This window comes from Taudactylus pleione, unplaced genomic scaffold, assembly GCF_031769625.1.
Source record: "Taudactylus pleione unplaced genomic scaffold, aTauple2 ptg000875l, whole genome shotgun sequence".
Taxonomy (NCBI): Eukaryota; Metazoa; Chordata; class Amphibia; order Anura; family Myobatrachidae; genus Taudactylus; species Taudactylus pleione.
The window spans coordinates 2,147,292-2,172,500 of record NW_028285277.1 but is presented as its reverse complement, the minus strand read 5'-3'; the positions used below and the strand labels follow the sequence as shown (position 1 = coordinate 2,172,500).

Sequence of the window (25,209 nt, the reverse complement as noted above, 5' to 3'; positions counted from 1 at the left end):
CATTTTTTTGTGTTAATTTTAAGGTACGGGTTAGGCCAAAAAGCAAAAAACTGTACGTCGACATTCTGGTATCAGCATGGTAAATGCACTTTTATGATGCCATCTTCCCTGTCGACCTAATGTCCATGTCGACATTCTAATTGTCAACTCTTCATACTACACCCACCCCGCACGGCTTTACACGTCAGCCACAACACTAGGTGACTAAAGGGCGATGGGTAGAGACAGCTATATGGCATATTACAGGCACATAACCAGCACCAAGGCGTAACATGGAGAACCACTGTCTCACCTGTGTGTCGAACACGTTCTCGGAGAAGTCCGTCTTCTTGATGGGCAGAGCTTCCACTGTAGACTCGTAATCGCACTGTGGCTTCAGTGGGATCTGGCTTGGGAAGGGCGGCTTGTTTCCCAGTTTGAAGTAACAGGGCTGAGGGATTGCCTTTGCGGGTACGTGGAGGATGGGGGCAGCGCTGTGGACAGGTTTGGGCAGTCCCGATTTCATCTTGGAGGCCACCAGGATGGATGGCATCTTCTCAACTTGCCTTCTTGCCAAGTCCTTCTCCTTCTACCTACACCAGCTCGTCCTGTGGGATTGGGGGAATCTTACAATCGCCTCTGCTGCAGTACTATCCGGCAACACATGAATCCCACTAACGGACGTGTGTCTCCATCGTCGCTACCAGGCTTCCCGCCTACAACGTTTCCTTCAAACGCGAAGAGCCATCCTGGCCCTGGTCCATGGGAGTCTTCTCAGCAGAGCATCACGCCTGTCGGCTGACACCTGTCATTTTCTTCCTGGGAAATGGAGACTCATCCTCATTATCTCGTCAGTATATTACGTACGTGCCCTGAGCAAGCTGCAGCATCTGTTCCGCGTGTCTTGTAAAGAACAGGAGGATTTCCAGCTAAGGACGGATTTCCTTCGCTCTCAGCCCAGGAGCAGATGCGGCTTTACTATGTGAGCGACTGATGCCCTTTGATAGAATCAGGGCTCTTAGTCATCGTCATGCCAGAATGAGGTGCAATGCTGCTAAAATACGGGGAGGAAGAATGCAGCTATGCCCAGGGCTGACCTGATCCTGCTGCAGCACACATTCCTATAGGGAGACCTCAGCAGCGCAGTGACAGATGACTGTGCAGGGTGCTGGAGCAATCCCCAACCTGTAGACTTTAGCAGAATTGTAATGTGTCAGTGGCAGGTTCACCAGCACAGAGCTGAGTGTGTGTGTGCGTGTGCGAGCACAGTACACTATAATGCGGCCTGCTGATTGGCTGATCAGACAGTAATCTCTGCAGGAGAGGCGGGGCCTATTCTCAGCTGTCAGAGGTTCTCACTGTACTAGGGAAAAGCAGCCGGATTTCAAACAGCCGAATAACTGCCGGGAATACACCAACGTCTGATTCACCCCTGATACATTCAAGGGAAAACATCAGCTGCATGGAAAGGGCACATTTCCTGCACTCAGACCTCAGCCCTGCAACAGAGGCGTCTGACTCACACACAGATAGCAGCAGGACTGGTTACTGAGAGGATACAATATAACCAGTAGTTATACAATGGTGACAGCTCTGGGGCACTTGTTATTAGACCACGTTACATATGTAGCTAGTTATTACACAGCAGCTACAGGACCAGTACAGAGGACACATTACTGAGAGGATACAATATAACCAGTAGTTATACAATGGTGACAGATCTGGGGCACTTGTTATTAGACCACGTTACATACGTAGCTAGTTATTACAGATCAGCTACAGGACCAGTACAGAGGACACATTACTGAGAGGATACAATATAACCAGTAGTTATACAATGGTGACAGCTCTGGGGCACTTGTTACTAGACCACGTTACATATGTAGCTAGTTATTACACAGCAGCTACAGGACCAGTACAGGGGACACATTACTGAGAGGATACAATATAACCAGTAGTTATACAATGGTGACAGCTCTGGGGCACTTGTTATTAGACCACGTTACATACGTAGCTAGTTATTACACATCAGCTACAGGACCAGTACAGGGGACACATTACTGAGAGGATACAATATAACCAGTAGTTATACAATGGTGACAGCTCTGGGCACTTGTTATTAGACCACGTTACATATGTAGCTAGTTATTACACAGCAGCTACAGGACCAGTACAGGGGACACATTACTGAGAGGATATAATATAACCAGTAGTTATACAATGGTGACAGATCTGGGGCACTTGTTGTTAGACCACATTACATATGTAGCTAGTTATTACACAGCAGCTACAGGACCAGTACAGGGGACACATTACTGAGAGGATACAATATAACCAGTAGTTATACAATGGTGACAGCTCTGGGGCACTTGTTATTAGACCACGTTACATACGTAGCTAGTTATTACACAGCAGCTACAGGACCAGTACAGAGGACACATTACTGAGAGGATACAATATAACCAGTAGTTATACAATGGTGACAGATCTGGGGCACTTGTTACTAGACCACGTTACATACGTAGCTAGTTATTACACAGCAGCTACAGGACCAGTACAGGGGACACATTACTGAGAGGATATAATATAACCAGTAGTTATACAATGGTGGTAGCTCTGGGGCACTTGTTATTAGACCACGTTACATACGTAGCTAGTTATTACACAGCAGCTACAGGACCAGTACAGAGGACACATTACTGAGAGGATACAATATAACCAGTAGTTATACAATGGTGACAGCTCTGGGGCACTTGTTATTAGACCACGTTACATATGTAGCTAGTTATTACACAGCAGCTACAGGACCAGTACAGAGGACACATTACTGAGAGGATACAATATAACCAGTAGTTATACAATGGTGGTAGCTCTGGGGCACTTGTTATTAGACCACGTTACATATGTAGCTAGTTATTACACAGCAGCTACAGGACCAGTACAGAGGACACATTACTGAGAGGATATAATATAACCAGTAGTTATACAATGGTGACAGATCTGGGGCACTTGTTGTTAGACCACGTTACATATGTAGCTAGTTATTACACAGCAGCTACAGGACCAGTACAGGGGACACATTACTGAGAGGATACAATATAACCAGTAGTTATACAATGGTGACAGCTCTGGGGCACTTGTTGTTAGACCACGTTACATATGTGGCTAGTTATTACACAGCAGCTACAGGACCAGTACAGGGGACACATTACTGAGAGGATACAATATAACCAGTAGTTATACAATGGTGACAGCTCTGGGGCACTTGTTACTAGACCACGTTACATATGTAGCTAGTTATTACACAGCAGCTACAGGACCAGTACAGGGGACACATTACTGAGAGGATACAATATAACCAGTAGTTATACAATGGTGACAGCTCTGGGGCACTTGTTATTAGACCACGTTACATACGTAGCTAGTTATTACACATCAGCTACAGGACCAGTACAGGGGACACATTACTGAGAGGATACAATATAACCAGTAGTTATACAATGGTGACAGCTCTGGGCACTTGTTATTAGACCACGTTACATATGTAGCTAGTTATTACACAGCAGCTACAGGACCAGTACAGGGGACACATTACTGAGAGGATATAATATAACCAGTAGTTATACAATGGTGACAGATCTGGGGCACTTGTTGTTAGACCACGTTACATATGTAGCTAGTTATTACACAGCAGCTACAGGACCAGTACAGGGGACACATTACTGAGAGGATACAATATAACCAGTAGTTATACAATGGTGACAGCTCTGGGGCACTTGTTATTAGACCACGTTACATACTTAGCTAGTTATTACACAGCAGCTACAGGACCAGTACAGAGGACACATTACTGAGAGGATACAATATAACCAGTAGTTATACAATGGTGACAGATCTGGGGCACTTGTTACTAGACCACGTTACATACGTAGCTAGTTATTACACAGCAGCTACAGGACCAGTACAGGGGACACATTACTGAGAGGATATAATATAACCAGTAGTTATACAATGGTGGTAGCTCTGGGGCACTTGTTATTAGACCACGTTACATACGTAGCTAGTTATTACACAGCAGCTACAGGACCAGTACAGAGGACACATTACTGAGAGGATACAATATAACCAGTAGTTATACAATGGTGACAGCTCTGGGGCACTTGTTATTAGACCACGTTACATACGTAGCTAGTTATTACACATCAGCTACAGGACCAGTACAGGGGACACATTACTGAGAGGATACAATATAACCAGTAGTTATACAATGGTGACAGCTCTGGGCACTTGTTATTAGACCACGTTACATATGTAGCTAGTTATTACACAGCAGCTACAGGACCAGTACAGGGGACACATTACTGAGAGGATATAATATAACCAGTAGTTATACAATGGTGACAGATCTGGGGCACTTGTTGTTAGACCACGTTACATACGTAGCTAGTTATTACACATCAGCTACAGGACCAGTACAGGGGACACATTACTGAGAGGATACAATATAACCAGTAGTTATACAATGGTGACAGCTCTGGGCACTTGTTATTAGACCACGTTACATATGTAGCTAGTTATTACACAGCAGCTACAGGACCAGTACAGGGGACACATTACTGAGAGGATATAATATAACCAGTAGTTATACAATGGTGACAGATCTGGGGCACTTGTTGTTAGACCACGTTACATATGTAGCTAGTTATTACACAGCAGCTACAGGACCAGTACAGGGGACACATTACTGAGAGGATACAATATAACCAGTAGTTATACAATGGTGACAGCTCTGGGGCACTTGTTATTAGACCACGTTACATACTTAGCTAGTTATTACACAGCAGCTACAGGACCAGTACAGAGGACACATTACTGAGAGGATACAATATAACCAGTAGTTATACAATGGTGACAGATCTGGGGCACTTGTTACTAGACCACGTTACATACGTAGCTAGTTATTACACAGCAGCTACAGGACCAGTACAGGGGACACATTACTGAGAGGATATAATATAACCAGTAGTTATACAATGGTGGTAGCTCTGGGGCACTTGTTATTAGACCACGTTACATACGTAGCTAGTTATTACACAGCAGCTACAGGACCAGTACAGAGGACACATTACTGAGAGGATACAATATAACCAGTAGTTATACAATGGTGACAGCTCTGGGGCACTTGTTATTAGACCACGTTACATACGTAGCTAGTTATTACACAGCAGCTACAGGACCAGTACAGAGGACACATTACTGAGAGGATACAATATAACCAGTAGTTATACAATGGTGACAGCTCTGGGGCACTTGTTATTAGACCACGTTACATATGTAGCTAGTTATTACACAGCAGCTACAGGACCAGTACAGAGGACACATTACTGAGAGGATATAATATAACCAGTAGTTATACAATGGTGACAGATCTGGGGCACTTGTTATTAGACCACGTTACATACGTAGCTAGTTATTACAGATCAGCTACAGGACCAGTACAGAGGACACATTACTGAGAGGATACAATATAACCAGTAGTTATACAATGGTGACAGCTCTGGGGCACTTGTTGTTAGACCACGTTACATATGTGGCTAGTTATTACACAGCAGCTACAGGACCAGTACAGGGGACACATTACTGAGAGGATACAATATAACCAGTAGTTATACAATGGTGAGAGCTCTGGGGCACTTGTTACTAGACCACGTTACATATGTAGCTAGTTATTACACAGCAGCTACAGGACCAGTACAGGGGACACATTACTGAGAGGATACAATATAACCAGTAGTTATACAATGGTGACAGCTCTGGGGCACTTGTTATTAGACCACGTTACATACGTAGCTAGTTATTACACATCAGCTACAGGACCAGTACAGGGGACACATTACTGAGAGGATACAATATAACCAGTAGTTATACAATGGTGACAGCTCTGGGCACTTGTTATTAGACCACGTTACATATGTAGCTAGTTATTACACAGCAGCTACAGGACCAGTACAGGGGACACATTACTGAGAGGATATAATATAACCAGTAGTTATACAATGGTGACAGATCTGGGGCACTTGTTGTTAGACCACGTTACATATGTAGCTAGTTATTACACAGCAGCTACAGGACCAGTACAGGGGACACATTACTGAGAGGATACAATATAACCAGTAGTTATACAATGGTGACAGCTCTGGGGCACTTGTTACTAGACCACGTTACATATGTAGCTAGTTATTACACATCAGCTACAGGACCAGTACAGAGGACACATTACTGAGAGGATACAATATAACCAGTAGTTATACAATGGTGGCAGCTCTGGGGCACTTGTTATTAGACCACGTTACATACGTAGCTAGTTATTACACATCAGCTACAGGACCAGTACAGAGGACACATTACTGAGAGGATACAATATAACCAGTAGTTATACAATGGTGACAGCTCTGGGGCACTTGTTGTTAGACCACGTTACATATGTAGCTAGTTATTACACAGCAGCTACAGGACCAGTACAGGGGACACATTACTGAGAGGATACAATATAACCAGTAGTTATACAATGGTGACAGCTCTGGGGCACTTGTTGTTAGACCACGTTACATATGTAGCTAGTTATTACACAGCAGCTACAGGACCAGTACAGGGGACACATTACTGAGAGGATACAATATAACCAGTAGTTATACAATGGTGGTAGCTCTGGGGCACTTGTTATTAGACCACGTTACATATGTAGCTAGTTATTACACAGCAGCTACAGGACCAGTACAGAGGACACATTACTGAGAGGATACAATATAACCAGCTAGTTATACAATGGTGGTAGCTCTGGGGCACTTGTTGTTAGACCACGTTACATACGTAGCTAGTTATTACACAGCAGCTACAGGAACAGTACAGAGGACACATTACTGAGAGGATACAAGATAACCAGTAGTTATACAATGGTGACAGCTCTGGGGCACTTGTTATTAGACCACGTTACATACGTAGCTAGTTATTACACATCAGCTACAGGACCAGTACAGGGGACACATTACTGAGAGGATACAATATAACCAGTAGTTATACAATGGTGACAGCTCTGGGGCACTTGTTGTTAGACCACGTTACATACGTAGCTAGTTATTACACATCAGCTACAGGACCAGTACAGGGGACACATTACTGAGAGGATACAATATAACCAGTAGTTATACAATGGTGACAGCTCTGGGCACTTGTTATTAGACCACGTTACATACGTAGCTAGTTATTACACATCAGCTACAGGACCAGTACAGGGGACACATTACTGAGAGGATACAATATAACCAGTAGTTATACAATGGTGGTAGCTCTGGGGCACTTGTTATTAGACCACGTTACATATGTAGCTAGTTATTACACAGCAGCTACAGGACCAGTACAGGGGACACATTACTGAGAGGATACAATATAACCAGCTAGTTATACAATGGTGGTAGCTCTGGGGCACTTGTTACTAGACCACGTTACATACGTAGCTAGTTATTACACATCAGCTACAGGACCAGTACAGGGGACACATTACTGAGAGGATACAATATAACCAGTAGTTATACAATGGTGGTAGCTCTGGGGCACTTGTTACTAGACCACGTTACATACGTAGCTAGTTATTACAGAGCAGCTACAGGACCAGTACAGGGGACACATTACTGAGAGGATACAATATAACCAGTAGTTATACAATGGTGACAGCTCTGGGCACTTGTTATTAGACCACGTTACATACGTAGCTAGTTATTACAGAGCAGCTACAGGACCAGTACAGAGGACACATTACTGAGAGGATACAATATAACCAGTAGTTATACAATGGTGACAGCTCTGGGGCACTTGTTATTAGACCACGTTACATACGTAGCTAGTTATTACACAGCAGCTACAGGACCAGTACAGGGGACACATTACTGAGAGGATACAATATAACCAGCTAGTTATTACACAGCAGCTACAGGACCAGTACAGAGGACACATTACTGAGAGGATATAATATAACCAGTAGTTATACAATGGTGACAGCTCTGGGGCACTTGTTGTTAGACCACGTTACATACGTAGCTAGTTATTACACATCAGCTACAGGACCAGTACAGAGGACACATTACTGAGAGGATACAATATAACCAGTAGTTATACAATGGTGACAGCTCTGGGGCACTTGTTGTTAGACCACGTTACATATGTAGCTAGTTATTACACAGCAGCTACAGGACCAGTACAGGGGACACATTACTGAGAGGATACAATATAACCAGTAGTTATACAATGGTGACAGCTCTGGGGCACTTGTTACTAGACCACGTTACATATGTAGCTAGTTATTACACATCAGCTACAGGACCAGTACAGGGGACACATTACTGAGAGGATACAATATAACCAGTAGTTATACAATGGTGACAGCTCTGGGGCACTTGTTACTAGACCACGTTACATATGTAGCTAGTTATTACACAGCAGCTACAGGACCAGTACAGGGGACACATTACTGAGAGGATACAATATAACCAGTAGTTATACAATGGTGGCAGCTCTGGGGCACTTGTTATTAGACCACGTTACATATGTAGCTAGTTATTACACATCAGCTACAGGACCAGTACAGAGGACACATTACTGAGAGGATACAATATAACCAGTAGTTATACAATGGTGACAGCTCTGGGGCACTTGTTGTTAGACCACGTTACATATGTAGCTAGTTATTACACAGCAGCTACAGGACCAGTACAGGGGACACATTACTGAGAGGATATAATATAACCAGTAGTTATACAATGGTGACAGCTCTGGGGCACTTGTTATTAGACCACGTTACATATGTAGCTAGTTATTACACAGCAGCTACAGGACCAGTACAGAGGACACATTACTGAGAGGATACAATATAACCAGTAGTTATACAATGGTGACAGCTCTGGGGCACTTGTTGTTAGACCACGTTACATATGTAGCTAGTTATTACACATCAGCTACAGGACCAGTACAGGGGACACATTACTGAGAGGATACAATATAACCAGTAGTTATACAATGGGGACAGCTCTGGGGCACTTGTTATTAGACCATGTTACATATGTAGCTAGTTATTACACAGCAGCTACAGGACCAGTACAGGGGACACATTACTGAGAGGATACAATATAACCAGTAGTTATACAATGGTGGTAGCTCTGGGGCACTTGTTGTTAGACCACGTTACATATGTAGCTAGTTATTACACAGCAGCTACAGGACCAGTACAGGGGACACATTACTGAGAGGATACAATATAACCAGTAGTTATACAATGGTGACAGCTCTGGGGCACTTGTTATTAGACCACGTTACATATGTAGCTAGTTATTACACAGCAGCTACAGGACCAGTACAGGGGACACATTACTGAGAGGATACAATATAACCAGTAGTTATACAATGGTGACAGCTCTGGGCACTTGTTATTAGACCACGTTACATACGTAGCTAGTTATTACACAGCAGCTACAGGACCAGTACAGGGGACACATTACTGAGAGGATACAATATAACCAGTAGTTATACAAAGGTGGTAGCTCTGGGGCACTTGTTATTAGACCACGTTACATATGTGGCTAGTTATTACACAGCAGCTACAGGACCAGTACAGGGGACACATTACTGAGAGGATACAATATAACCAGTATTTATACAATGGTGACAGCTCTGGGGCACTTGTTATTAGACCACGTTACATATGTAGCTAGTTATTACACAGCAGCTACAGGACCAGTACAGGGGACACATTACTGAGAGGATATAATATAACCAGTAGTTATACAATGGTGACAGCTCTGGGGCACTTGTTATTAGACCATGTTACATACGTAGCTAGTTATTACACATCAGCTACAGGACCAGTACAGGGGACACATTACTGAGAGGATACAATATAACCAGTAGTTATACAATGGTGACAGCTCTGGGGCACTTGTTACTAGACCACGTTACATATGTAGCTAGTTATTACACATCAGCTACAGGACCAGTACAGAGGACACATTACTGAGAGGATACAATATAACCAGCTAGTTATACAATGGTGACAGCTCTGGGGCACTTGTTATTAGACCACGTTACATATGTAGCTAGTTATTACACAGCAGCTACAGGACCAGTACAGAGGACACATTACTGAGAGGATACAATATAACCAGTAGTTATACAATGGTGGCAGATCTGGGGCACTTGTTGTTAGACCACGTTACATATGTAGCTAGTTATTACACAGCAGCTACAGGACCAGTACAGAGGACACATTACTGAGAGGATATAATATAACCAGTAGTTATACAATGGTGGTAGCTCTGGGGCACTTGTTGTTAGACCACGTTACATATGTAGCTAGTTATTACACAGCAGCTACAGGACCAGTACAGGGGACACATTACTGAGAGGATATAATATAACCAGTAGTTATACAATGGTGACAGCTCTGGGGCACTTGTTATTAGACCACGTTACATATGTAGCTAGTTATTACACATCAGCTACAGGACCAGTACAGGGGACACATTACTGAGAGGATACAATATAACCAGTAGTTATACAATGGTGACAGCTCTGGGGCACTTGTTGTTAGTCCATGTTACATATGTAGCTAGTTATTACACAGCAGCTACAGGACCAGTATAGGGGACACATTACTGAGAGGATACAATATAACCAGTAGTTATACAATGGTGACAGCTCTGGGGCACTTGTTGTTAGACCACGTTACATACGTAGCTAGTTATTACACAGCAGCTACAGGACCAGTACAGGGGACACATTACTGAGAGGATACAATATAACCAGTAGTTATACAATGGTGACAGCTCTGGGGCACTTGATGTTAGACCACGTTACATATGTAGCTAGTTATTACACAGCAGCTACAGGACCAGTATAGGGGACACATTACTGAGAGGATACAATATAACCAGTAGTTATACAATGGTGACAGCTCTGGGCACTTGTTACTAGACCACGTTACATACGTAGCTAGTTATTACACATCAGCTACAGGACCAGTACAGGGGACACATTACAGAGAGGATACAATATAACCAGTAGTTATACAATGGTGACAGCTCTGGGGCACTTGTTACTAGACCACGTTACATATGTAGCTAGTTATTACACATCAGCTACAGGACCAGTACAGGGGACACATTACTGAGAGGATACAATATAACCAGTAGTTATACAATGGTGACAGCTCTGGGGCACTTGTTGTTAGACCACGTTACATATGTAGCTAGTTATTACACAGCAGCTACAGGACCAGTACAGAGGACACATTACTGAGAGGATACAATATAACCAGTAGTTATACAATGGTGGTAGCTCTGGGGCACTTGTTATTAGACCACGTTACATACGTAGCTAGTTATTACACAGCAGCTACAGGACCAGTACAGAGGACACATTACTGAGAGGATACAATATAACCAGTAGTTATACAATGGTGGTAGCTCTGGGGCACTTGTTACTAGACCACGTTACATATGTAGCTAGTTATTACACAGCAGCTACAGGACCAGTACAGGGGACACATTACTGAGAGGATACAATATAACCAGTAGTTATACAATGGTGACAGCTCTGGGGCACTTGTTGTTAGACCACGTTACATATGTAGCTAGTTATTACAGAGCAGCTACAGGACCAGTACAGGGGACACATTACTGAGAGGATACAATATAACCAGTAGTTATACAATGGTGACAGCTCTGGGGCACTTGTTACTAGACCACGTTACATACGTAGCTAGTTATTACACAGCAACTACAGGACCAGTACAGGGGACACATTACTGAGAGGATACAATATAACCAGTAGTTATACAATGGTGGTAGCTCTGGGGCACTTGTTACTAGACCACGTTACATATGTAGCTAGTTATTACACAGCAGCTACAGGACCAGTACAGGGGACACATTACTGAGAGGATACAATATAACCAGTAGTTATACAATGGTGACAGATCTGGGGCACTTGTTACTAGACCACGTTACATACGTAGCTAGTTATTACACAGCAGCTACAGGACCAGTACAGGGGACACATTACTGAGAGGATACAATATAACCAGTAGTTATACAATGGTGACAGCTCTGGGGCACTTGTTATTAGACCATGTTACATATGTAGCTAGTTATTACACAGCAGCTACAGGACCAGTACAGGGGACACATTACTGAGAGGATACAATATAACCAGTAGTTATACAATGGTGGTAGCTCTGGGGCACTTGTTACTAGACCACGTTACATATGTAGCTAGTTATTACACAGCAGCTACAGGACCAGTACAGAGGACACATTACTGAGAGGATACAATATAACCAGTAGTTATACAATGGTGACAGCTCTGGGGCACTTGTTATTAGACCACGTTACATACGTAGCTAGTTATTACACATCAGCTACAGGACCAGTACAGAGGACACATTACTGAGAGGATACAATATAACCAGTAGTTATACAATGGTGGTAGCTCTGGGGCACTTGTTATTAGACCACGTTACATATGTAGCTAGTTATTACAGATCAGCTACAGGACCAGTACAGGGGACACATTACTGAGAGGATACAATATAACCAGTAGTTATACAATGGTGACAGATCTGGGGCACTTGTTATTAGACCACGTTACATATGTAGCTAGTTATTACAGATCAGCTACAGGACCAGTACAGGGGACACATTACTGAGAGGATACAATATAACCAGTAGTTATACAATGGTGGCAGCTCTGGGGCACTTGTTATTAGACCACGTTACATACGTAGCTAGTTATTACACATCAGCTACAGGACCAGTACAGAGGACACATTACTGAGAGGATACAATATAACCAGTAGTTATACAATGGTGGTAGCTCTGGGGCACTTGTTGTTAGACCACGTTACATATGTAGCTAGTTATTACACAGCAGCTACAGGACCAGTACAGGGGACACATTACTGAGAGGATACAATATAACCAGTAGTTATACAATGGTGACAGCTCTGGGGCACTTGTTGTTAGACCACGTTACATACGTAGCTAGTTATTACACATCAGCTACAGGACCAGTACAGAGGACACATTACTGAGAGGATACAATATAACCAGTAGTTATACAATGGTGGTAGCTCTGGGGCACTTGTTATTAGACCACGTTACATATGTAGCTAGTTATTACAGATCAGCTACAGGACCAGTACAGGGGACACATTACTGAGAGGATACAATATAACCAGTAGTTATACAATGGTGACAGATCTGGGGCACTTGTTATTAGACCACGTTACATATGTAGCTAGTTATTACAGATCAGCTACAGGACCAGTACAGGGGACACATTACTGAGAGGATATAATATAACCAGTAGTTATACAATGGTGGTAGCTCTGGGGCACTTGTTACTAGACCACGTTACATATGTAGCTAGTTATTACACATCAGCTACAGGACCAGTACAGGGGACACATTACTGAGAGGATACAATATAACCAGTAGTTATACAATGGTGACAGCTCTGGGGCACTTGTTACTAGACCACGTTACATATGTAGCTAGTTATTACAGATCAGCTACAGGACCAGTACAGAGGACACATTACTGAGAGGATACAAGATAACCAGTAGTTATACAATGGTGACAGCTCTGGGGCACTTGTTATTAGACCACGTTACATACGTAGCTAGTTATTACACATCAGCTACAGGACCAGTACAGGGGACACATTACTGAGAGGATACAATATAACCAGTAGTTATACAATGGTGACAGCTCTGGGGCACTTGTTGTTAGACCACGTTACATATGTGGCTAGTTATTACACAGCAGCTACAGGACCAGTACAGGGGACACATTACTGAGAGGATACAATATAACCAGTAGTTATACAATGGTGGTAGCTCTGGGGCACTTGTTACTAGACCACGTTACATATGTAGCTAGTTATTACACAGCAGCTACAGGACCAGTACAGGGGACACATTACTGAGAGGATACAATATAACCAGTAGTTATACAATGGTGACAGCTCTGGGGCACTTGTTATTAGACCACGTTACATACGTAGCTAGTTATTACACAGCAGCTACAGGACCAGTACAGGGGACACATTACTGAGAGGATATAATATAACCAGTAGTTATACAATGGTGACAGATCTGGGGCACTTGTTGTTAGACCACGTTACATATGTAGCTAGTTATTACACAGCAGCTACAGGACCAGTACAGGGGACACATTACTGAGAGGATACAATATAACCAGTAGTTATACAATGGTGACAGCTCTGGGGCACTTGTTACTAGACCACGTTACATATGTAGCTAGTTATTACACATCAGCTACAGGACCAGTACAGAGGACACATTACTGAGAGGATACAATATAACCAGTAGTTATACAATGGTGGCAGCTCTGGGGCACTTGTTATTAGACCACGTTACATACGTAGCTAGTTATTACACATCAGCTACAGGACCAGTACAGAGGACACATTACTGAGAGGATACAATATAACCAGTAGTTATACAATGGTGACAGCTCTGGGGCACTTGTTGTTAGACCACGTTACATATGTAGCTAGTTATTACACAGCAGCTACAGGACCAGTACAGGGGACACATTACTGAGAGGATACAATATAACCAGTAGTTATACAATGGTGACAGCTCTGGGGCACTTGTTGTTAGACCACGTTACATATGTAGCTAGTTATTACACAGCAGCTACAGGACCAGTACAGGGGACACATTACTGAGAGGATACAATATAACCAGTAGTTATACAATGGTGGTAGCTCTGGGGCACTTGTTATTAGACCACGTTACATATGTAGCTAGTTATTACACAGCAGCTACAGGACCAGTACAGAGGACACATTACTGAGAGGATACAATATAACCAGCTAGTTATACAATGGTGGTAGCTCTGGGGCACTTGTTGTTAGACCACGTTACATACGTAGCTAGTTATTACACATCAGCTACAGGACCAGTACAGGGGACACATTACTGAGAGGATACAATATAACCAGTAGTTATACAATGGTGGTAGCTCTGGGGCACTTGTTATTAGACCACGTTACATACGTAGCTAGTTATTACACATCAGCTACAGGACCAGTACAGGGGACACATTACTGAGAGGATACAATATAACCAGTAGTTATACAATGGTGACAGCTCTGGGGCACTTGTTATTAGACCACGTTACATACGTAGCTAGTTATTACACAGCAGCTACAGGACCAGTACAGAGGACACATTACTGAGAGGATACAATATAACCAGTAGTTATACAATGGTGACAGATCTGGGGCACTTGTTACTAGACCACGTTACATACGTAGCTAGTTATTACACAGCAGCTACAGGACCAGTACAGGGGACACATTACTGAGAGGATATAATATAACCAGTAGTTATACATTGGTGGTAGCTCTGGGGCACTTGTTATTAGACCACGTTACATATGTGGCTAGTTATTACACAGCAGCTACAGGACCAGTACAGGGGACACATTACTGAGAGGATACAATATAACCAGTAGTTATACAATGGTGACAGATCTGGGGCACTTGTTATTAGACCACGTTACATACGTAGCTAGTTATTACAGATCAGCTACAGGACCAGTACAGAGGACACATTACTGAGAGGATACAATATAACCAGTAGTTATACAATGGTGACAGCTCTGGGGCACTTGTTGTTAGACCACGTTACATATGTGGCTAGTTATTACACAGCAGCTACAGGACCAGTACAGGGGACACATTACTGAGAGGATACAATATAACCAGTAGTTATACAATGGTGACAGCTCTGGGGCACTTGTTACTAGACCACGTTACATATGTAGCTAGTTATTACACAGCAGCTATAGGACCAGTACAGGGGACACATTACTGAGAGGATACAATATAACCAGTAGTTATACAATGGTGACAGCTCTGGGGCACTTGTTATTAGACCACGTTACATACGTAGCTAGTTATTACACATCAGCTACAGGACCAGTACAGGGGACACATTACTGAGAGGATACAATATAACCAGTAGTTATACAATGGTGACAGCTCTGGGCACTTGTTATTAGACCACGTTACATATGTAGCTAGTTATTACACAGCAGCTACAGGACCAGTACAGGGGACACATTACTGAGAGGATATAATATAACCAGTAGTTATACAATGGTGACAGATCTGGGGCACTTGTTGTTAGACCACGTTACATATGTAGCTAGTTATTACACAGCAGCTACAGGACCAGTACAGGGGACACATTACTGAGAGGATACAATATAACCAGTAGTTATACAATGGTGACAGCTCTGGGGCACTTGTTATTAGACCACGTTACATACGTAGCTAGTTATTACACAGCAGCTACAGGACCAGTACAGAGGACACATTACTGAGAGGATACAATATAACCAGTAGTTATACAATGGTGACAGATCTGGGGCACTTGTTACTAGACCACGTTACATACGTAGCTAGTTATTACACAGCAGCTACAGGACCAGTACAGGGGACACATTACTGAGAGGATATAATATAACCAGTAGTTATACAATGGTGGTAGCTCTGGGGCACTTGTTATTAGACCACGTTACATACGTAGCTAGTTATTACACAGCAGCTACAGGACCAGTACAGAGGACACATTACTGAGAGGATACAATATAACCAGTAGTTATACAATGGTGACAGCTCTGGGGCACTTGTTATTAGACCACGTTACATATGTAGCTAGTTATTACACAGCAGCTACAGGACCAGTACAGAGGACACATTACTGAGAGGATACAATATAACCAGTAGTTATACAATGGTGGTAGCTCTGGGGCACTTGTTATTAGACCACGTTACATATGTAGCTAGTTATTACACAGCAGCTACAGGACCAGTACAGAGGACACATTACTGAGAGGATATAATATAACCAGTAGTTATACAATGGTGACAGATCTGGGGCACTTGTTATTAGACCACGTTACATACGTAGCTAGTTATTACAGATCAGCTACAGGACCAGTACAGAGGACACATTACTGAGAGGATACAATATAACCAGTAGTTATACAATGGTGACAGCTCTGGGGCACTTGTTGTTAGACCACGTTACATATGTGGCTAGTTATTACACAGCAGCTACAGGACCAGTACAGGGGACACATTACTGAGAGGATACAATATAACCAGTAGTTATACAATGGTGACAGCTCTGGGGCACTTGTTACTAGACCACGTTACATATGTAGCTAGTTATTACACAGCAGCTACAGGACCAGTACAGGGGACACATTACTGAGAGGATACAATATAACCAGTAGTTATACAATGGTGACAGCTCTGGGGCACTTGTTATTAGACCACGTTACATACGTAGCTAGTTATTACACATCAGCTACAGGACCAGTACAGGGGACACATTACTGAGAGGATACAATATAACCAGTAGTTATACAATGGTGACAGCTCTGGGCACTTGTTATTAGACCACGTTACATATGTAGCTAGTTATTACACAGCAGCTACAGGACCAGTACAGGGGACACATTACTGAGAGGATATAATATAACCAGTAGTTATACAATGGTGACAGATCTGGGGCACTTGTTGTTAGACCACGTTACATATGTAGCTAGTTATTACACAGCAGCTACAGGACCAGTACAGGGGACACATTACTGAGAGGATACAATATAACCAGTAGTTATACAATGGTGACAGCTCTGGGGCACTTGTTACTAGACCACGTTACATATGTAGCTAGTTATTACACATCAGCTACAGGACCAGTACAGAGGACACATTACTGAGAGGATACAATATAACCAGTAGTTATACAATGGTGGCAGCTCTGGGGCACTTGTTATTAGACCACGTTACATACGTAGCTAGTTATTACACATCAGCTACAGGACCAGTACAGAGGACACATTACTGAGAGGATACAATATAACCAGTAGTTATACAATGGTGACAGCTCTGGGGCACTTGTTGTTAGACCACGTTACATATGTAGCTAGTTATTACACAGCAGCTACAGGACCAGAACAGGGGACACATTACTGAGAGGATACAATATAACCAGTAGTTATACAATGGTGACAGCTCTGGGGCACTTGTTGTTAGACCACGTTACATATGTAGCTAGTTATTACACAGCAGCTACAGGACCAGTACAGGGGACACATTACTGAGAGGATACAATATAACCAGTAGTTATACAATGGTGGTAGCTCTGGGGCACTTGTTATTAGACCACGTTACATATGTAGCTAGTTATTACACAGCAGCTACAGGACCAGTACAGAGGACACATTACTGAGAGGATACAATATAACCAGCTAGTTATACAATGGTGGTAGCTCTGGGGCACTTGTTGTTAGACCACGTTACATACGTAGCTAGTTATTACACATCAGCTACAGGACCAGTACAGGGGACACATTACTGAGAGGATACAATATAACCAGTAGTTATACAATGGTGACAGCTCTGGGGCACTTGTTACTAGACCACGTTACATATGTAGCTAGTTATTACAGATCAGCTACAGGACCAGTACAGAGGACACATTACTGAGAGGATACAAGATAACCAGTAGTTATACAATGGTGACAGCTCTGGGGCACTTGTTATTAGACCACGTTACATACGTAGCTAGTTATTACACATCAGCTACAGGACCAGTACAGGGGACACATTACTGAGAGGATACAATATAACCAGTAGTTATACAATGGTGACAGCTCTGGGGCACTTGTTGTTAGACCACGTTACATATGTGGCTAGTTATTACACAGCAGCTACAGGACCAGTACAGGGGACACATTACTGAGAGGATACAATATAACCAGTAGTTATACAATGGTGGTAGCTCTGGGGCACTTGTTACTAGACCACGTTACATATGTAGCTAGTTATTACACAGCAGCTACAGGACCAGTACAGGGGACACATTACTGAGAGGATACAATATAACCAGTAGTTATACAATGGTGACAGCTCTGGGGCACTTGTTATTAGACCACGTTACATACGTAGCTAGTTATTACACAGCAGCTACAGGACCAGTACAGGGGACACATTACTGAGAGGATATAATATAACCAGTAGTTATACAATGGTGACAGATCTGAGGCACTTGTTGTTAGACCACGTTACATATGTAGCTAGTTATTACACAGCAGCTACAGGACCAGTACAGGGGACACATTACTGAGAGGATACAATATAACCAGTAGTTATACAATGGTGACAGCTCTGGGGCACTTGTTACTAGACCACGTTACATATGTAGCTAGTTATTACACATCAGCTACAGGACCAGTACAGAGGACACATTACTGAGAGGATACAATATAACCAGTAGTTATACAATGGTGGCAGCTCTGGGGCACTTGTTATTAGACCACGTTACATACGTAGCTAGTTATTACACATCAGCTACAGGACCAGTACAGAGGACACATTACTGAGAGGATACAATATAACCAGTAGTTATACAATGGTGACAGCTCTGGGGCACTTGTTGTTAGACCACGTTACATATGTAGCTAGTTATTACACAGCAGCTACAGGACCAGTACAGGGGACACATTACTGAGAGGATACAATATAACCAGTAGTTATACAATGGTGACAGCTCTGGGGCACTTGTTGTTAGACCACGTTACATATGTAGCTAGTTATTACACAGCAGCTACAGGACCAGTACAGGGGACACATTACTGAGAGGATACAATATAACCAGTAGTTATACAATGGTGGTAGCTCTGGGGCACTTGTTATTAGACCACGTTACATATGTAGCTAGTTATTACACAGCAGCTACAGGACCAGTACAGAGGACACATTACTGAGAGGATACAATATAACCAGCTAGTTATACAATGGTGGTAGCTCTGGGGCACTTGTTGTTAGACCACGTTACATACGTAGCTAGTTATTACACATCAGCTACAGGACCAGTACAGGGGACACATTACTGAGAGGATACAATATAACCAGTAGTTATACAATGGTGACAGCTCTGGGGCACTTGTTACTAGACCACGTTACATATGTAGCTAGTTATTACAGATCAGCTACAGGACCAGTACAGAGGACACATTACTGAGAGGATACAAGATAACCAGTAGTTATACAATGGTGACAGCTCTGGGGCACTTGTTATTAGACCACGTTACATACGTAGCTAGTTATTACACATCAGCTACAGGACCAGTACAGGGGACACATTACTGAGAGGATACAATATAACCAGTAGTTATACAATGGTGACAGCTCTGGGGCACTTGTTGTTAGACCACGTTACATACGTAGCTAGTTATTACACATCAGCTACAGGACCAGTACAGGGGACACATTACTGAGAGGATACAATATAACCAGTAGTTATACAATGGTGACAGCTCTGGGCACTTGTTATTAGACCACGTTACATACGTAGCTAGTTATTACACATCAGCTACAGGACCAGTACAGGGGACACATTACTGAGAGGATACAATATAACCAGTAGTTATACAATGGTGGTAGCTCTGGGGCACTTGTTATTAGACCACGTTACATATGTAGCTAGTTATTACACAGCAGCTACAGGACCAGTACAGGGGACACATTACTGAGAGGATACAATATAACCAGCTAGTTATACAATGGTGGTAGCTCTGGGGCACTTGTTACTAGACCACGTTACATACGTAGCTAGTTATTACACATCAGCTACAGGACCAGTACAGGGGACACATTACTGAGAGGATACAATATAACCAGTAGTTATACAATGGTGGTAGCTCTGGGGCACTTGTTACTAGACCACGTTACATACGTAGCTAGTTATTACAGAGCAGCTACAGGACCAGTACAGGGGACACATTACTGAGAGGATACAATATAACCAGTAGTTATACAATGGTGACAGCTCTGGGCACTTGTTATTAGACCACGTTACATACGTAGCTAGTTATTACAGAGCAGCTACAGGACCAGTACAGAGGACACATTACTGAGAGGATACAATATAACCAGTAGTTATACAATGGTGACAGCTCTGGGGCACTTGTTATTAGACCACGTTACATACGTAGCTAGTTATTACACAGCAGCTACAGGACCAGTACAGGGGACACATTACTGAGAGGATACAATATAACCAGCTAGTTATTACACAGCAGCTACAGGACCAGTACAGAGGACACATTACTGAGAGGATATAATATAACCAGTAGTTATACAATGGTGACAGCTCTGGGGCACTTGTTGTTAGACCACGTTACATACGTAGCTAGTTATTACACATCAGCTACAGGACCAGTACAGAGGACACATTACTGAGAGGATACAATATAACCAGTAGTTATACAATGGTGACAGCTCTGGGGCACTTGTTGTTAGACCACGTTACATATGTAGCTAGTTATTACACAGCAGCTACAGGACCAGTACAGGGGACACATTACTGAGAGGATACAATATAACCAGTAGTTATACAATGGTGACAGCTCTGGGGCACTTGTTACTAGACCACGTTACATATGTAGCTAGTTATTACACATCAGCTACAGGACCAGTACAGGGGACACATTACTGAGAGGATACAATATAACCAGTAGTTATACAATGGTGACAGCTCTGGGGCACTTGTTACTAGACCACGTTACATATGTAGCTAGTTATTACACAGCAGCTACAGGACCAGTACAGGGGACACATTACTGAGAGGATACAATATAACCAGTAGTTATACAATGGTGGCAGCTCTGGGGCACTTGTTATTAGACCACGTTACATATGTAGCTAGTTATTACACATCAGCTACAGGACCAGTACAGAGGACACATTACTGAGAGGATACAATATAACCAGTAGTTATACAATGGTGACAGCTCTGGGGCACTTGTTGTTAGACCACGTTACATATGTAGCTAGTTATTACACAGCAGCTACAGGACCAGTACAGGGGACACATTACTGAGAGGATATAATATAACCAGTAGTTATACAATGGTGACAGCTCTGGGGCACTTGTTATTAGACCACGTTACATATGTAGCTAGTTATTACACAGCAGCTACAGGACCAGTACAGAGGACACATTACTGAGAGGATACAATATAACCAGTAGTTATACAATGGTGACAGCTCTGGGGCACTTGTTATTAGACCACGTTACATATGTAGCTAGTTATTACACAGCAGCTACAGGACCAGTACAGGGGACACATTACTGAGAGGATACAATATAACCAGTAGTTATACAATGGTGACAGCTCTGGGGCACTTGTTGTTAGACCATGTTACATACGTAGCTAGTTATTACACAGCAGCTACAGGACCAGTACAGGGGACACATTACTGAGAGGATACAATATAACCAGTAGTTATACAATGGTGACAGCTCTGGGGCACTTGTTGTTAGACCACGTTACATATGTAGCTAGTTATTACACATCAGCTACAGGACCAGTACAGGGGACACATTACTGAGAGGATACAATATAACCAGTAGTTATACAATGGTGACAGCTCTGGGGCACTTGTTATTAGACCATGTTACATATGTAGCTAGTTATTACACAGCAGCTACAGGACCAGTACAGGGGACACATTACTGAGAGGATACAATATAACCAGTAGTTATACAATGGTGGTAGCTCTGGGGCACTTGTTGTTAGACCACGTTACATATGTAGCTAGTTATTACACAGCAGCTACAGGACCAGTACAGGGGACACATTACTGAGAGGATACAATATAACCAGTAGTTATACAATGGTGACAGCTCTGGGGCACTTGTTATTAGACCACGTTACATATGTAGCTAGTTATTACACAGCAGCTACAGGACCAGTACAGGGGACACATTACTGAGAGGATACAATATAACCAGTAGTTATACAATGGTGACAGCTCTGGGCACTTGTTATTAGACCACGTTACATACGTAGCTAGTTATTACACAGCAGCTACAGGACCAGTACAGGGGACACATTACTGAGAGGATACAATATAACCAGTAGTTATACAAAGGTGGTAGCTCTGGGGCACTTGTTATTAGACCACGTTACATATGTGGCTAGTTATTACACAGCAGCTACAGGACCAGTACAGGGGACACATTACTGAGAGGATATAATATAACCAGTAGTTATACAATGGTGGTAGCTCTGGGGCACTTGTTGTTAGACCACGTTACATATGTAGCTAGTTATTACACAGCAGCTACAGGACCAGTACAGGGGACACATTACTGAGAGGATATAATATAACCAGTAGTTATACAATGGTGACAGCTCTGGGGCACTTGTTGTTAGTCCATGTTACATATGTAGCTAGTTATTACACAGCAGCTACAGGACCAGTATAGGGGACACATTACTGAGAGGATACAATATAACCAGTAGTTATACAATGGTGACAGCTCTGGGGCACTTGTTGTTAGACCACGTTACATACGTAGCTAGTTATTACACAGCAGCTACAGGACCAGTACAGGGGACACATTACTGAGAGGATACAATATAACCAGTAGTTATACAATGGTGACAGCTCTGGGGCACTTGATGTTAGACCACGTTACATATGTAGCTAGTTATTACACAGCAGCTACAGGACCAGTATAGGGGACACATTACTGAGAGGATACAATATAACCAGTAGTTATACAATGGTGACAGCTCTGGGCACTTGTTACTAGACCACGTTACATACGTAGCTAGTTATTACACATCAGCTACAGGACCAGTACAGGGGACACATTACAGAGAGGATACAATATAACCAGTAGTTATACAATGGTGACAGCTCTGGGGCACTTGTTACTAGACCACGTTACATATGTAGCTAGTTATTACACATCAGCTACAGGACCAGTACAGGGGACACATTACTGAGAGGATACAATATAACCAGTAGTTATACAATGGTGACAGCTCTGGGGCACTTGTTGTTAGACCACGTTACATATGTAGCTAGTTATTACACAGCAGCTACAGGACCAGTACAGAGGACACATTACTGAGAGGATACAATATAACCAGTAGTTATACAATGGTGGTAGCTCTGGGGCACTTGTTATTAGACCACGTTACATACGTAGCTAGTTATTACACAGCAGCTACAGGACCAGTACAGAGGACACATTACTGAGAGGATACAATATAACCAGTAGTTATACAATGGTGGTAGCTCTGGGGCACTTGTTACTAGACCACGTTACATATGTAGCTAGTTATTACACAGCAGCTACAGGACCAGTACAGGGGACACATTACTGAGAGGATACAATATAACCAGTAGTTATACAATGGTGACAGCTCTGGGGCACTTGTTGTTAGACCACGTTACATATGTAGCTAGTTATTACAGAGCAGCTACAGGACCAGTACAGGGGACACATTACTGAGAGGATACAATATAACCAGTAGTTATACAATGGTGACAGCTCTGGGGCACTTGTTACTAGACCACGTTACATATGTAGCTAGTTATTACACAGCAGCTACAGGACCAGTACAGGGGACACATTACTGAGAGGATACAATATAACCAGTAGTTATACAATGGTGACAGCTCTGGGGCACTTGTTGTTAGACCACGTTACATATGTAGCTAGTTATTACAGAGCAGCTACAGGACCAGTACAGGGGACACATTACTGAGAGGATACAATATAACCAGTAGTTATACAATGGTGACAGCTCTGGGGCACTTGTTGTTAGACCACGTTACATATGTAGCTAGTTATTACAGAGCAGCTACAGGACCAGTACAGGGGACACATTACTGAGAGGATACAATATAACCAGTAGTTATACAATGGTGACAGCTCTGGGGCACTTGTTATTAGACCACGTTACATATGTAGCTAGTTATTACACAGCAGCTACAGGACCAGTACAGGGGACACATTACTGAGAGGATACAATATAACCAGTAGTTATACAATGGTGGTAGCTCTGGGGCACTTGTTGTTAGACCACGTTACATATGTAGCTAGTTATTACACATCAGCTACAGGACCAGTACAGAGGACACATTACTGAGAGGATACAATATAACCAGTAGTTATACAATGGTGACAGCTCTGGGGCACTTGTTGTTAGACCACGTTACATATGTAGGTAGTTATTACAGAGCAGCTACAGGACCAGTACAGAGGACACATTA

The 25,209-nt window shown here is 42.7% G+C and overlaps 1 protein-coding gene across 8 annotated transcripts in view; it reads right to left on the bottom strand.

Moving 5' to 3' along the window:
• The window catches only part of NAV2 (neuron navigator 2), a 637,654-nt gene that overhangs the window by 312,323 nt on the left and 300,122 nt on the right, over positions 1-25,209 (bottom strand). For 4 of the 8 annotated variants that reach the window (XM_088458926.1, XM_088458925.1, XM_088458927.1 and 1 more), the window contains exon 1: positions 293-1,172. The exons of 2 other annotated variants lie outside the window; for them this stretch is intronic. In XM_088458926.1, coding sequence (XP_088315052.1) covers positions 293-532 — 240 coding nt within the window. In that variant the 5' untranslated portion in view covers positions 533-1,172. Of the gene's footprint in view, positions 1-292; positions 1,174-25,209 lie in introns of those variants that run through there. 2 more of the 8 variants (XM_088458923.1, XM_088458924.1) reach the window with 1 other exon arrangement.